The sequence below is a fragment of the Stigmatopora argus genome, chromosome 2 (assembly GCF_051989625.1).
Source record: "Stigmatopora argus isolate UIUO_Sarg chromosome 2, RoL_Sarg_1.0, whole genome shotgun sequence".
Taxonomy (NCBI): domain Eukaryota; kingdom Metazoa; phylum Chordata; class Actinopteri; order Syngnathiformes; family Syngnathidae; genus Stigmatopora; species Stigmatopora argus.
In genome coordinates, this window is record NC_135388.1 from 14888561 (window position 1) to 14906216 (window position 17656).

Sequence of the window (17656 nt, forward strand, 5' to 3'; positions counted from 1 at the left end):
ACCGCAGTAGGTAATTGCAGGATTTTATTAAGTGTAATGTTGCTGAGACCTGACAAATTATTTGATAAATGACTGTTTAAAGTTTATATATATATGTATATATATATATATATATATATATATATATATATAAATATATATATAAATATATATATATAAATATAATATATATAAATATATATATATACATATATATATATATATATATATATATATATATATATATACCATTGAAAAATGCATATCATAGAGACAAGAAAGACAGAAATATCCAAAAACAAAAATTTTAATATTACTTTCTATTATTTTCAGTAACAAAAGCCAAATGAGCAATCCATTCAATTATTTTAAAAAATGGTAAGGCATGTCTGCTGTATCAACATCTTCAGTTCCAAAACATTTCAAACACCTTGCATTGGCACCTAAGAAAGAATCTTCATGTGCTCCTTGGATATCTGATTTAGCAAATGAACATACAATATCACATTCACAACAAATGTCTTAGCAAAAGTGCATTGAACGTTTTACATCAACACGGAAAGGACCTTGCATAAAACCTTTAATTCAAAATATTCTGTAAACCCACAACGTCAAGTTAGTGGTCATTGTCTAGTAGATTTTCTTTTCTTAGAGGCGAGAGGAAAACAAAACTGTCTTGCGGACAAATTAAGTTAAGGTCTTATTGTCTCTTAGACAATACTGCATCTGTGACAGTGGTTCGATAGCTTGTCAGAAGAGAATACATAAAAAAGAGAAAGAGCAAACTCTTTGGGGCGATCTGACTTCATAAAATGTCTTTGTGCATTTTCTTCTTTGCATTTCAGGGACACCAATAAAGACCTACTATGTGAAGGTGCACAAAATCTTTACAAAAATAAATAAAAAAACAGAAATCAATCTCTTGGGAACTCTTCAAAGTGCAAAAGTACTTCATACAGCAACAGATGCAAATATACTGCTGCAGATGCAGAATTGACGCTAGGAACCAAATTTTCAGATGATAAAATAATTGGATTAAGTTTACCATATTATTAATTGGGAAAATTTGATTATAAATCGAATCATGACATTCCAAACATGGGTGAATAGTAAAATGCTATCACTGAGCAAAAATGCCAAAATATAGCAGTTAAAATATGTGATGCAGGTTAAAATTTGTAATAGTCAGATGTCATAAAATATTTTTGTTTACTTAATAGACTCACTACTGGGAGGGCTCCAGATCTCACTCACTTTGTCCTTCATGAGGATACTGGCTAAAACGCCTAGATATTCCTGATGGATCAGATTTTTTTTTTTGTCACTGGGCTGATTAATCAATTGCGGACTTATCTTTGTCTGCAGGTTTACAATTAGCCAGTAGAGAGCAAGCATTCTTCTAGTGTGCTTATCGTGTCTCTGAGGTGAGTTGATGGGTTGTTTAGCGAGTTGGGTGGTTGTACTTCAGTTAGAACTTGCTTTAATATTCCTCTATTCTTTTTGCAAAAAACAAAATCAAAAGAAAAAAAACAAGGCAAAAAAATAAAATAAATAAGAAACCAAGACATTATTACAAATTAATTATTAAATGTTGGTTAATAGACGGATGAGTTTTTAAAATGATAAATAATGAATTAGATCTGGGAGTGACCAACTATACTATACAATATCCATTCTGCCAAAATTTCAGTTTTGCAAGCAACATATCATTTGTATTGTGTAGCGTGAAATGCTCGTATGCTTTAGACAATGTTAGACTGCCCCGCTATTAAAAAATATTAATAAAACTCAACACTTTTCTATTACTCTTTATGACTCTATTTCTACCACACTCTACACTTCTGTGGCATTTTACAGCGGAGTGTAATACTGTTGGTGACTGATCATTTAACTGATATTTAAATCAATTGCCAAAATCTTTAGCAGCGTTTTCAGAATCTTTTTTGCAGCCCTAAACTAGATGAACATAGCGCTTCCCACTGTCTGAAAATTCCATCTCAATTGGTGCAATTGCAGAGAAATAAATCTGTTTTAGTTCTACCTTCATGTTTCAGACTGAGCAATGCCTAGCACATCTATTTCTGTATGGCTCACGTCTATCAGACTGTTTCAGATTGGGGAGTCACATCAATTGCTCTATTGTGAGTTGGCTGGAAATCTGCTGTTCACCCACTGTTATAATACTTTATCCACAGAATGATACGACAGAATGCCTTTGCATCTCTGTGTCCTAAATAGCAACTTTTTCTCTTTGCATTCCATTCATTTATCTTCCGTAACCCTTGCATCCTCGTAAGGGTTGCAGGGGTTGCTGGAGCCTCTCCCAGCTGACTTTGGGTGAAAGCCAGACTACACCCAAGACTGGTCGCCAGTCAGCCATAGGGCACACAGAGAGAGATGATCATTCACACTCACAATTCATACCGCAACAAGTGGGTATCGATACTGTTCCTGACCGCACAGAAGTTAGGCGATTGAACTACTACACCATCAGGCAGTGCACTATCTTCAGTAAAACATACAGTCCACCACAAATAACCTATCTCCAAAACTTAAATAGATTGAATAGTTGTCCTTATGGGTAACCACTCTAATATTTTTCATTCATTCATTTTCTGAAGCACTTTATCCTCACTAGGGTCGCGGGGGGTGCTGGAGCCTATCCCAGCTGACTGTGGTCCAGAGGTGGGGGACACCCCAAATCAGTGGCCAGCCGATCGCAGGGCACGAGGACAACCATCCACGCTAACACTCATACCTAGTGGCAGTTTAGAGTGTCGAATCAGCCTAGCATGCATGTTTTTTGGAATGCGGGAGGAAACCGACCGCAGATCTGTGAGGCTGATGTGCTGACCACTTAATCCACCGGGCCACCCCGCTCAAATATTTGTCATTGTAAAGGACAACTGGACCTCCACATTTTTGTTGTGCTTGTCATTTGTGTTTATAAGAACTGTTTGAGGACAATGACCGTGAAGGAATATGTTTTTTCTCCCTCTGGAGTGCAGTAAGGAGAGGAGTAATGTTCCATGTCCACTACATGGAATGTGTAATCTCTTTTGAGAAGCTCACAGCAGCTGTTAATTTGCTACAGAGGAAAGCTATGAGAAAAGTCTTTGGAGAAATGAGACTCACTTTTCAGCTATTTATCTTGAGAAACATCGCACCATATTGACTCTGCACTGCCCTGCCACCATGAACAAATGTTGCCTTTGATTGGTATCCTTGTAATATGTCTGGGACTTGAATTTTTATGACCTGGGGTCAGATGACTATAAAGTATGTGTTATGTACACAAATATGGTCATGGCCCTGAAGCTTTTGATTCATTTAGAGGTCAACGTCTGAAAGAAATAGACAAAAGTGCATGAAATAACCGAAGATGTTTGCTAACAAACACCATTCTTATATTTCCTTTCAGATAACTTTCAAATAGACAGCTCCATGGTATTGTACAGAAACTCTGACCTAAGCTTGGAAGTTGTGTTATATAAAATAAATTAGAAGGCAATGTATTGTATAAGTCAGCATACCCAAATGTGTACAACCCTCTAAAAGCTCACAATAAAGCAAATTATTCCAATATGTTCAACAAGCTTGTCTCAGGCAAATTAACTGTGATGGCATACTGTCATTTCTCTTTTGTTCTGTATTTGACTCAAGTTAAAACAAACATTACATCCATGTTAGTCTCATTTTAACCAAACCTTTAGGGCAAGAGTGGCCAAGTCCGGTCCTCGAGAGCTCCTATCCAGCCTGTTTTCCATGACTCCCTCCACCAACACACCTGAATCAAATAATCAGGATCTGTATGAAGCTTCTGGATAGCTTGCTAATAAGTTGATCATTTGATTCAGGTGTTGTAGAGGAGGGAGATATAGAAAACAGACTGTATAGGGGCTCTCGAGGACTGGACTTGAAGAAGCACCTGACTGCAATCCATTGATTGTATATCTAACATACCAGATTGGTGGAAAGGTTTCCTCTTATGGGTTGGAACGAAAACCTGCACCCACTGTGGCCCTTTGTGGAAATAATTGCCCACCCCTGCAGGTTACATTTGTATACCTTCAAAGGAAACACTAATTCTAATGACTGGAAGGAAATTAGGTATTCTGATTAATGTCTTAAAATAAATTATGTTCATTTATTGTTACTGTGCAACAAAGTTCCCTCAGTGAATTCCTTGATCTCTATTGTGAAGGGCAAATGTGCACAAACACAATGGTTAAATGAAAGAAGCCACATGCTGACACGTAAAGAGGAATACTAAGACCTCCTGCTGTAGGCTGGACATCAATCATCAATCAATGCTGAAAACCCTACATTGAAATGAATAAACAAAGAATATCAGAGCTTTATTTCCTTACATGCAAATAGGATGCCTTTTTTAAATCATGTCTGAAGGAAGGGAAAGACCAATACGAAAAATTCCATTCCAAAGATTATTCAGAGGAAAAACACATTCTCAAATATCTCTAGAAGAGTGTTGTTATCTGGCATGAAAATACACTTTCAAATTTTGAGTGAATGCCACCAATGTTGTCAGGAAGGTGAAAGCTGATTCAGTGTTTTCACCTAACATTATTTTGGGGAGGACAAACGATACAGCACTTCCACCCTCACCCTCAGTAGGCCACTACCAACTGGGTGGATTCCAGAAGGTTCTACAGATCTGGTGAAGGAGCAACTGTAGAACGTGTTTAAACATATTATACGCTGCAGGAAAGTCATGTATTATCTCCATCGGGGCTGAATTGTGCAGAACGATGCTATGAGGGCCATAGACATTAGCCCCAATGATGGTCTGTGGCACTGGGTCTTGCCTGCTTCTGCAGTGTGGACATCACTTCTGTCAGCTCCAATCACGGGAGCTTCGGATCCTGCCTGAATGACCTCAGTGGTGCAACCATCTGGGCAACCGCTGCCGCTACCAGAAGTACTGCCTTCATCACCTGTGTGGACAAAATCTGCCATAATGGAGTGTCATACAAATGTACGGGATTGATTCTGTTTTATTATTTCAGACTCATGTAAACGATATGTCCTACTAAAATATAGTCATGCTTTAATTAATACATCTTCACCTCAAACCAATCCAAACACATTGTTCTTTCACCAAAATATTCATTCATTCCTATTCACTTATTCTCAGCAGGGTTGTGGCCCTCTTACACACATAAAAGATTATATGCAGTATATGTCTATAGCGTATACATATACTGTCTATAAAAATAAACTAGATACTCAACAAAACTTACTGGAATCTTGGAAGTAGATATCATTTCCATTATATGCATTTTTCAGTTTATTGGACATGACTCTCAGAGCCATTATTTGTTGTCGAATTAATGTGTCTGGCCGGGAGATGTCCAAGGTCACTTCGGGATTGTTCACCTGGTTGGTTAGTCCCTCTTTCACCACTTCTGGGAAATATCTGGATAAAATAACAAACAACAGCTATTATTTTTGGTTAGCCACCACCTTAAGTTGAATGACCATTATTGGACATTACGACACATCTCAAGTCAACGACTGACTAGAATTGTTTAAGTTTTTGCCAAAAATTACTGTTTAAGAAACAAAATGCTCATTAGGGTATTTTTATTCTGCGGCATCTCTACCTATTTTGCACTAACAACATTAATAATATAAAAACAAGTATCTGTAGTCTAAATAAATAGTGTGAAACCAATTCCATAAATGACCAGGTTTTCCTTCTAACCAAAGAGGCGACCACTGTTTCAGTAATCTGATCTCCCAGAAATGTAATCAGTTGATTTCAGTCATTGTTTCACTATGAAATTCATTGATTAAACTGTATCCGCTGTATTGGTTGGAATGAAATGCAGGATGCTCTTGCTCGTTTGTCGTCTTGCCTCGACACCCTTAGCCCTCATTTTGGTTTAAGAAGGGAGGGAATCATATAATATGTTCTGCAATAGATACCGTCATGATTCATACATACTGTGGGTGTATTCTTTTGCATAAAAAAATAAAAACCAACCTAAAAATCACAAACACCTTCATTGTGACAAAAAATACTTTTATTATTAATGGTCCTGTCATGAGGATGCTCTTTTACTGTTGACGAGCAAATGATTTTAGCTCTAAAGTTAGAGTGGTGTTTAAAAAAGTCCTGGCACCAGCAAAGGAATTAGTAACATCTTTTAATGTACCATCTGTCATTTTGTTATTTACGAAGGGACAAAGGGGATTGGTGTGCTGGAGTTATTCATTACGTCTCTCTGGTTTGCTGTCAAAAAAGCCAGCATAATCTTCTATACAGTCCATTGATCGCCACATGGTAGTGGTAGTAATGAATCCACACTCTTCAAGGCATTATAACCTTGTGCTTAAAGCAGTTCCCCATACAAGCACTTAAAAAGTAAGTGTTATTCTAGTAACACACTGTTGTGACTTTAATCCCAAAGTACAAAGGCCGGACAGCTGGCCTATTTTACTATGGTTATAAGAAGTGGAAATTCATCAACAGAGAGCGCTAGGGCGCCACCCTAGTGTTTGTCAAAGTCTATTTTTTATTTTATTTTTATTTTGTCAAGCAGTATGTGGATTCCAATGCTTGTCTGTCTCTGTAAATGCCGTGTGAGTGACCGGCGACCATTTAATATTATCTGTGAGAGTGCCTTATTTACGTATGTGCGGAACACACATTTGGCCAGTGCGTGTTGGGGTTAAACCTGAATCACGTCCAGGCAGCCCCTCATTTATTCCAGTACACCCAGCCAGTAAAACTCAATGCAGACACGATTAAATCTTCCTGCAACCAGACTATATTTTTTCTCTGTTCCATTCAAGCAACAAGACAGCTATTAGGCTGGGATTTTTTTTTAAAAAGGAGAGTGAAAATGAAGAGTACGATTGATATCAAAGCAGTTCTAAAAGTTTCAATTTTCTTACTGTTCAAACTGTGAGTTATATTTTTTAGAATTGGCAAATGGTAGAAGAAAGGGGATGTGCTAATTACGGTGGAAATCAATCACTGAAATAAATCTTTGAAGTAAATTTAAAAAAAAAAATCCTCACCTGCCCTTGGTGTGGCTATTCCAACACTGCTCTTCATCAGACTCTGTCAATTTGACATCGGCGCAGATATCATCTGGTAGATTAGACCAGAACCTTTTGGATATCTGAAATTTCTCTTTGATGTCAATTACCTGCCACAGGCCAAAGAAAGCACAGGAAACATTAGCATAGTTCAAGGCTGGAGGATGAGACATTTTAAACACTCAAAAGTCACAAAAATAAACTAGAACATCTGAAACATTCACTGTTAACTTGAATTCATGAAAAAAAAATGTTTGTCTTGTGTCATGACAACCAATCACCATCAAGAAGATACAGCATCCTGTGTCATACACAGTATGAGAATAAAATGGTTTTTGTCAGTCAAAGGAGGGAGACCTATCATTACAGTCTTTTGGTACACAAAGCTTTACAACACAGTAAGCTGTCAGTACAGGGACGGAATCAAAAATGAGCAGGCATAACCACCAACCACTTGATTGACTAGATAATACATAGTTTCATTGTTTGTTATAGGCAGTCTGTCCCCCTCCCTTTTCCACTGTGGCATGGTGAAAAAGCTATATTATAGTACCCTACAAGCAACTTAAACTCAATCCAACACGACTTTTCACCAAAGTGTGCCAGAAGATGGGGACCAGAAATAAAAGTGTGCAGCAATAAAAACATGTTAGGTCTACTGTATAAAGATTATATAACTAATGGCTTAAAGAACAATGCTAAATACATTATATAAAAATGAACCGTGGCATTTCTAAAAGAGGATACTCACAAATAGTTATATTCACACCAAGCAATTTTTGAACTTGCACCACTATTAATATTTATTATATCAAAACAATTTGCATTTTGTTTTCTTCACAGGCCTCTACTTGCATCCATATTGTGTTTGTCTTTGATCCATACAACGGATAAAATGTTTTTTGGCTTGAATATTTGGAATAAGTGGTCACCCGTGACTGATTCCATCTGGACTCAGCATGAAGTTTGAGTGGGTGAAAAGCAAACAGGCGGGAAAAAACGTGGGGGCTCATCACGAACAGATGTTGTTACCATTGTGTGTGATATCATGATAAGAGAGAACACAAGTTTATCGGTTCACCAATTTCTAAAGCTATAGCAATTGAACAAGATCCAGTACGAGAGTTGTTTTCCACAAGCTGCTTTTCCAAACAAAAATACCAAAATTAGATTTTCAACAAAAAAAAACGGTTTATTTGTGTAGTAATAGTTTTTAGTCGCATTGGCAGTTGGAGTACCTCCCACTGTATTTGATAGCAAATCATCATGTCATACACAAAAATAAATGAGGTTAAATTGAAATGGAAAAAAGCTCAGTTCAATGTAATTTTACTTGCGTGCTATAGCAATTTAGATTCAGGCCCATACATGTTCTCTAGAAACACTTGCAGTGTGAGTTTGAGCTCAAGCCTAGCCCATCAAGACTGGTTACTTGTTAAAAGACAATGCTTTAACTATGTTTCTTGCAATTATTTATTGTATTATGTAGAGCAATTCTCTTTTTAATCATCATCTATAAATATAGCCATGAAAAAGACACTGTAATTGTTCATCATTTCTAATTTTACTACTAAGTTTTTAACTACTTTAGATGTTTTGATAAAGCTAATTTGAAATAATGGGTTATTTCAATAGTATTTTAAATTGGCATTCTTTTGAATGAACTTGTCCACAGAAATGGGTCTCTAAATAACAAGTCCAAAATGATAATAATATGCTGAAATTGCATGTTTCTATTCACTTCTCACAGTTAGTATTGTATTGAGTACACTTTTCTGGGTTTAGTTTATGAGCATCGTATTGAAAATATTTTTTATGCAGAAATATAATCCTATTACATTTGTATTTTTAGCAATTGTTCCACATTTCTGTTCATTTCATGCTTGCACTACACTCAGAGCTAGCTAGAGGAGAGCTCCCACTTTGAATTTATTCTCCAGAGATGTCTCTTTTATGTTCTTGTGGTTTGAGGGGACTTTTATTTCCTTTCCTTCTTAGAAGGTTGCCTCATAGAGAACTGTTGCTGGACCTCGAAAGTGTTACAATGTGTTTTCACAAGCCACAATTGAATTAATTCCAAAAAGAGATCTCTATATGAATGAGGCATATACAATATTTGTGGGCAAATTTGGCAGTGTTTTACACAATCAGATTTATTTAGCAAAAATAAATAAAACATTTGGCTGTGTTGCTTTTGAAAATAATTCATACGTGATTGGTTTATACATTTTCATTCCATACAGAAAACATGTTTCATTAAATTGGTGCTGCTGAATCCAATTTAGCTGCAGATGAATATTTCTCAATGTCACAGTACTTCGACACTCAAAATAAACCAAACAATGTTTCCGGGGAAGATTGAGATGAGTGATATAGATACAATCTCTGAATTGCTTCTTGGGCTCAATCAAACATTGAACTACATGGAGCAACAACCAACATAGCACATTTTCCCAGAGGCTTTGTGGCATGTCATCGGTGTGTCAAATTCCAATTTCACTCTTTTCTTTAAATTCATTTAATTTTATTTTTTGTCAGTGCCACTCTGTTAAATACATTCTGGTCACAGTTGCCCGCACTATGAAACCATGGAGGAGATACTGTAATGCCTTACTCAGACAACGGTTGTGGGTCGGTTTTTCAAATAATTCTGGTAGACTGGAATGAAAAACAAATCGATGCCTTTCATTGATTACTGTCCAGGTTTCTTTTTAAATTAAAAAAATGTGCTACAAGTGGGGCATCCCGGCGGCTAAGTGGTTAGCGCGCTGACCTCACAGTGGGAATCCTGGGTTCAAATCCAGGTCGGTCCACCTGTGTGGAGTTTGCATGTTCTCGCCGGGCCTGCATGGGTTTTTTCCAGGAACTCCGGTTTCCTCCCACATTCCAAAGACATGCATGGTAGGCAGATCGGACACTCTAAATTGTCCCTAGGTATGAGTGTGAGCGTGAATGGTTGTTTGACCCTAACCCTAACCTGAACCCGAACCCTAACCCGCAACCCTACCGAGGATAAAGTGGTTCAGAAGATTAAATGAAAAAATGTTACAAGTGTGTTTTTTGACAATGAATATAGGGGTATCAATACTTTCAGTAAATGTGCGTGTGTGTGTGTGTGTGTGTGTGTGTGTGTGTGTTTCTGTCGTATACTCTGGCCATTGGGAGAGGTTCATCCTATGATATGACAGAAGCGAAGTGCCAAGTATATCATCTATGGAAATAAATATCTAAGACTCTGACCATTACATTGACACCAAGAGATTTACTCCAAGCAATAATCAGCGTATTCCGAATATTCATTCATTCATCTTCCGTACCGCGTATCCTCATAAGTATTGCAGGGGTTGCTGGAACCGATCCCAGCAGTCGTGAGGCAAAAGACAGACTACAACCTAGACTGGCAACAGTCATTCATTCATTCATTTAGTAAATCGCTTTATCCTCACTATGGTCATGGGGGATAACAGTCGTCTGTGATTATTCCAAATAAAATCCTTTATTTTACACAACCTATTCTGGGCTTTGATTTCTTGCCATTTAAAAAAACAACAACAACTAATTAAACCTGACATTTATGTGCACGGTATAAGAAACAACAAACAGCACAATAAATACACAACAGAAAATTCGACCCAGTCAATATTGAATCTGTCCCTAGGCAGTCCTGCTTTCGAATGGTATAAAGAAACAAAAGCTATAAAGCAATTTTTCGACGCAATACCATCAAATAAACTTAACTTCAATAACTATATATAGCACTAGATCAAATTCAGACTGCATTTTTTCCAATCCGAAAGTAGCAGGTTGTTAAATTTGGTCAGAGTTGCTCGGCATGATGCAATCTTATTGTCTTTGTCTAAATTGCAAAGCGCTAAAAGATTTGCCAGATGAGAAATCAAATGCTCTTTTTTTTCAAGATTGAGTTGCTAGACACTGACGCATGCTGAAATGCCCAAAGGGTTCAGTGTGCCAAGATAGTTTATTTTTATTTATTATTCTTTATATAAGGAAAGCAATATGTTGTATCTTCATTTAACAGTTATATGCATTATACAAGTACAGAAAAGGCTGATTTAAGAGTAGACCATCTTTTCTTTTGTTCAATATATGTATTGATGAGCCTCTTAAATTCAGTATCTTTCATTTTGACTCCTAAAAATCTTTTTATTTCAAGGTTTCTTTCCTTGCATGTACATGCCAACAACAAAGGTACATTATTACTTGACCTGCTGCCTGATAGTGTAGTGGTTCACTCGCTTGATTTCAGTGCGGGCAGGCACGGGGTCGATTCCCGAGTTCAGTGGTATGATTGTGAATACGAATGGTCGTCTGTCTCTCTGTGTGCCCTACGGCTGACTGCCGACTAGGGTGTAATCCGCCTTTTGCCCAAAATCAGCTGGGATAGGCTCTGGCAACCCTTACAACAGGGGTCTCGAACTCAATTTACCTGGGGGCCGCTAGAGGCCGAGTCTGGGTGAGACTGGGCCGCATCAGGATTTCCACAAGAAAAGCACTGATACATGCTGTAAAACAAGAAAAACATGAGTGGACAGAGCTACTGCCACTGGCTGCCACTTAAACGGCGCCACCATGGTGAAAGGGGTAAAAAAAAAAAAAAAAAAAAAAAAAAAAAAAAAAAAAAAAAAAAAAAAAAAAAAAAAAAAAAAAAAAAAAAATCGATCTTTCATATTAAGACGGGGGCCGCAAATTATCGTCCCGCGGGCCGCAGTTGGCCCGCGGGCCGCAAGTTTGAGACCCCTGCCTTACAAGGATGCGCGGTATGGAAGATGAATGAATGAATACTGGACCTTCTTTTGGTCGCTGTTAACAGACTTAAATATTATTATTTGATTCAGCACGACTGCAGATAAGATTCAGAATGTGAGTTTTTTGGTACAAGACTGACAAAATTCAAGATCCCTTGTAAAACCGCTCTGACTTTTCCAAGCAGAAGGAGTGACCCTGAGGCCATTCAGGGGAAAGTGTTGCGTTTTGGGGGGCACATAAATATAACCTCAGTGAATATTACACATTGTTTTGCTGAGGAGATGATGAAAAGTATTTGAAGCCCTCAAATTGTATATAGCCACCGACACTAAGAACAAATTGCATCAGAGAAGAAAGAAGGATTTTAGACCAAAGTAAAAGGCATAAATGTAATGAAGTTGTATTTGGAAGAAGAAGAAAAAAATACATGAAAGTGACAGGAAGGGAAAGCCTTGTGTATGTTGTTAATCTCATGGCATTATAGAATTCCTTTTTTTGTGCAATGACCTTGGGTAATTCACTGTCTCAAATTGTGGCCCAAATAGGATTTGTTTGATCACGGTGTCACCTGGTTCAACTAGCTTGCATAATTCGCAGTTTAGATGATGTAAAATGTGCACTTTGTTACAGAGAAACAATCATTCAAATATTGAAATATTCAAACTAGTCAATGATCAAATTACACTGCCTTTATGAATATGTTGATTATCAATATTTATTTACCACAGAGCTCTCTACAATGAAAAGCAGGATATTTAACTCTCTATCAAGAGTCATTAATGCGTACAGCAAATGAGGAAGACCTCGGATATCATTGATATCATTGTCGTCCAAGAAGGAGTAGAGCAACGAAGATAGACCAATCATTCGGGTTTGGTGAATAATCATTAAAAAAGAACAACCTCACCAGTGTATATGGTTTGGAACATTTGTATAAAGTTGGATTACATCACAATTGTAATTGAATGCTACAAATCTGAGAATGCAAAGGTCTATTGTAATACAATATAGAAAGAAAAATACAAATTATTCATTGGCAATGCTCTCAAGTCTACCTTTCTTGCCTGGGTTCTTAATTACCAGTCAGTGTATTGGTGAAGGTACGATCAGTGCTTCCCTTTGTTTTCCTAATGAAAAATGCAAAGTCAACCTCACAGTGATACCCACAAAAATGATGCCTAAAATAGACTCAGCTCTAATCCTGAAATTGTTTGGTAAACACTATTATGTTAAGATAATCTGTTATCTCTTGGTACCAGAAAAAGAAAAGTTCTGTTTTCAAAAAAAATCTTTTTTTTCAAACGTGTATATTATTGCTTCTCAATTGAAGAAAAGCTCTTTGTACAATGCAACGAGGAAAGCGATTTGAAGGGAGAAAAATTGCAGCAGCCTATTCCAACAACAAATGATAGTTTCCTTTCTTTACATTTTAAGTTTGTTTTTCTGGGGAGTTTTTGAAAGCTGAGGCAGGAGCTACAAAAAAATGACAAGAGAAGGTGGGAACAACAGTCACTGATAGCCTTTAAGCTTGAGCAGATGAGACAGGAAATCCATTAGGGGCCTTTTGTGCCAACTCAGTCAGAATTTTATGATCTTGTCAACATAAAATCAGTCTGAAGTCCTATGGAATAACTCTATAAATATGACTGAACAGCATCAGCTCTTGTTTTTATACTTTGAGCAAACAAACTTGAGTGCTTTTCAAACTATACAGTAAACCCACAAGGACTCGAGACATTGACAAATAATGCTGTCCCCGACAATGAAGAGGTTCACTATAATTGGTGTCTACACACCTGTAGTATTTTGTCTTCATTTGACTGTCTGGGTATAAAGCAATTCAGTCTCAGAAAATGCAGACAATGCACAACAAACCCCCACACCTTTAAAAATAAAAAACTTACATTTTGACACGAGAAAAATGCATTGCTCATTTGTTTGGAATTCTATTGGAATTTTGTCTAATAGGATGAACAGATCGTTCTTTTTAAGATATTCCGATAAGAACTGGAAAAAAAAGAATGTGTAAAATTCTCCTCAAGTGGACAAAACATATAAAAATCCCTGACCTTAACTTTTAGAACAGAAAATATCCTCTCATTAAACCGGCTTTTAGAGACTAAAAAAAAGAGATTAATTTATAATAATCATTATAGCCGCAAAACTGAAGGACTGAGGTTACATAGATGATCAATAAGTGATTTTGCAACTAATCATTATGGTGGTTTCAGTGGCACAATCTGAACCACAGAACCTACATTTCTAAATTTCACTACAAAAGAAAATTGAGTCTGTTAGATGGCTGGTGGTTTACCGTCAGAGTAGTCAAACACTCAAATCTCACCCTGCCTGCAAGTGTGTCATTTGATTCTTTGTGTGGCGCTGTGCATGCAACAGTGTATGAGAGTGAAAATTCTATTTCCCTCCAGTGAAACCATGGAAACATGTGGTGGAGTATTGCATTGGACTAACATCAATGGCCCCACTTTCAAAAATGTTGGTTGAAACATTTGAGATTTGACAAGCTAAATGCGTATTACTTTGTGTCTCATCAGGCATCGAGTGAGGTTTTCTCACAGAATGGGCTCCAACAGCGTGTCTCTATTGCAGGAGTGCTCCAAATGACAACATAATGATTGTTATCTTAAAGAGATTATAGACTACTGAGAACATGATGATGGATATTATATCGAATTTTTACCATTAAACCATTCAAAACTGTTGAATGTTGCTGTCGGAATGGATCTACGTAACATATGACAAAAGGACTAAATTCTAACTATAAATCAATTAAACATGAACACCAAGGATTTTAAGATAATCATCTGCAAAATCTGAAAAAAAATGAAGAAACTGAGAACAAACCTAAGGGTAAAAAACTTCATCAATATTCTCAAATTATGTCGTGGTGCAAGCTCAAATTGGCAATCTTAGATTTACAGTACACGGTTAGAACCTTGCTTATGGCTGACCTTATTCACATGGGACATTTAATATATGAGGTGTTCTGATAGCGTTAATACTGTGTGTGAACCAGTGTCCGACAGGCAGCATTGGTAAATGGAACTGTATGCACTGGCCTTACATGTACAGTATTTGGTGGAGGGGAATACGGAACAACTGGATGAAAGTCCAAGCAAGAATTAGAATAACATGCAAACCCCACAGAGAAAGGCCTCATATGTCATGTTAATGTAGGACACCAGCATTAATGGCCCTTGACTCACTACCATACTTGGATCATCTCACTTCAAGCAAACCCAAAATTGTTGCTACGTGATGCCTCCTAAACCCATCACTACTAGAAACTAATATTCTGATTCAATTTCATGTTTGAGTGATCTGATCTGGATTCGCTTGATACACTTTACACTCTCAAAAATGTTTGCATATATTCTCATTCACAAGGGTTTTTACACATGTATTATCTTGACAGTTATACATTATATGATGGTAAAAATCAGGTTTTAGTTTTAAAAGTTGTGTCATGAAGTGATGGTATTAATCCCAATTACCCCAGGACGGTGGGAGACTGGGGAAAGAGGGAATACCGTATAATATGTCCCAAACCCAGTATGGTTCAATTGATGCAGTATGACTAGATAAAGGTAATAGGAAGGAAGAGGAATGGAAGTCTTACACTGTGTTGCATTGTCATCCAGACACCCCTCTAGGTGAAAAAGCAGCAGAAAATGAAGAAGACAAAGATTTAATTGGACACTGGTTGAACAGACAATAATGGAAATAAATACTCAAGTTAGTGGCCCTTAAAGTTAAATGATAAATGGAGATACTTAATAAATCAATAGAATAACCTGACCACAACTGTGAAATAATCAACAGACCTACAGCCATAAAAAAATATTAATGTGCATATTTGTTTATATCATCAAGGAAAAGAAATTAACATTTGGGCACCCTGCTGAACACACACATACATATGAATATATATATATATATATATATATATATATATATATATATATATATATATATATATATATATATATATATATTCATATGCATCAGAAGTAACATCATTTAGTATGAGCTCTAAAATTCTTGAAATTATAACTATTTAGTAAATAAAATAAATGATCTTGCTCTAATACATACCAGTCGATCCAGGCTTGTCTCTGTGGTTGTGGTTGGCTTTTCCTCTGGAGGGAAAGGTCTGAAACGAGCACTAAACACGTCTGAAATTCCACGTGCAGACCTGCTTACTCCTGACGGTTTTGGTGGACCACAGCTTTGAAAAAACTAAACAGAAGGAGACAAAATTAATTAGGAAATGATACTTTGTAGTTCCAAAACAAGTCAGCAAAAGACACTAATAATGATAACTGCACACCCAAGATTCTAACAGGGTGTTAATCAGTGTTCATTTTTATGTGGAAAATATCTACCTGGTATTCATATCTAAATACCCCCCAAATAAAACAATAAAAATAAATAATAAATAATTGAAATAGCTAAACTTATGAACTCTTATTGCATCTCTGCCAGCCTCCTGTTCAGTTGTGTTGTGGAGCTACTTGGCGGTTGTGGCTACAGCTGTCTTTTGTCTAATATTTATCAATCCTTCATCATGATTACAATTCTTATATCCTGTGGATCACAGAGACAAAGTGATTTTCCACAGGTCAGTGCCACTGAAATGAAGGTACAATGCAACATGATTTTATTTTTCGAGAGATGGTAATCTCATGGCAATCTTTCAGGCAAGCGCAACCTTTCAGGAAGGTAGCCTCAGGTGCAGAGACAATGGCTAAAGTTATAAATTGCAGCCAGTGTGTTATGGGGGAGAATGGGACATCGTATTCATACTGTGTGACCTGTATGAATCTAGCCATGAGATTGGCTTAAATACAACAGAATTGAAGTTCATATAAAATTTACCTATTGATAAGAGAATTTTTTATTAGTAGGTTTAAATTTTTCTATTCCAACACCAATTGGAACTCAAACTGAGTTTAAGCAGGAACTTAATATCTTACTATACTTTACATTTGCAGGTTAAAGATGATTAAATAATGAAAGGGATGTGTGATATTTCTGATTCAAAATTTGAATTGAATTTCTCCTCTCTTCAAGTAAGCAACCATTTTAGCCTTCCAAAGTAAAGTAGAGCGGTAACTGCTTCATTTTTTTTTCAAGAAATGAATTGTGGGAAACACATTTAGTATTTAATAAAAGTATTTACCAGTCTAGTGTGTAGTCTGCCTTTCGCCCAGAGTGAGCTGAAATTGGCTCGAGCAACCCCCATGTGGTACAGAAGATGAATGAATGAATGAAAGTAACTATAAAACAAAGTTGACAAAGTTACCTTTACTGAGAGGATCTTGTTGTTGTCCTGCATGGTCGTAATTGCCTCTGAGATCTTGAGGTCAATAGGCTCAATGACTGTTTCAATGTGAAAAGGTCCCTGTAGTCTCTCAGCCACCAGTAACATAGCATCTGTTATTTGAAAAAAAGTCATAAAAATGCAAGTAAATTAAAGACACATTAAAACAAGTGCCTATATGCACATGTTTATCTGTTCGTCCTTGATGTTTAGGCATTAAAACTGCTCATGCAAAACCCCCAGAATGTTCACACCCCAACTAATAGTTATGATATCATCCCAACAAAGCAAACAAAGGTATAAAATACGCCCTTTTCAAGTCTGACTAGAGCAAACAACAAAAAAGAGGTTAGTCTCACCATCATATTCCTTAATCTCAGACACATACCGGATAATTTAGGAAAAAAATTTAACAAGCATATTTGGAATTAAAAAAAAATCGTATGTTCTTTCATTATGAATGTAATTTAACACAAAACATTCATTCATTTTTTCAAT

The 17656-nt window shown here is 36.7% G+C and overlaps 1 protein-coding gene across 1 annotated transcript in view; it reads right to left on the bottom strand.

The window, feature by feature from the left end:
• Nucleotides 1–270: 270 nt before the first annotated feature.
• The window catches only part of LOC144067921 (glypican-6-like), a 64492-nt gene continuing 47106 nt past the window's right edge, over nucleotides 271–17656 (bottom strand). Inside the window, 6 exon segments of the mRNA XM_077592010.1 lie at nucleotides 271–4934; nucleotides 5241–5416; nucleotides 7027–7157; nucleotides 15455–15484; nucleotides 15931–16074; nucleotides 17141–17271. Of these exon segments, the coding sequence (XP_077448136.1) occupies nucleotides 4717–4934; nucleotides 5241–5416; nucleotides 7027–7157; nucleotides 15455–15484; nucleotides 15931–16074; nucleotides 17141–17271 (830 nt within the window). The 3' untranslated portion in view covers nucleotides 271–4716.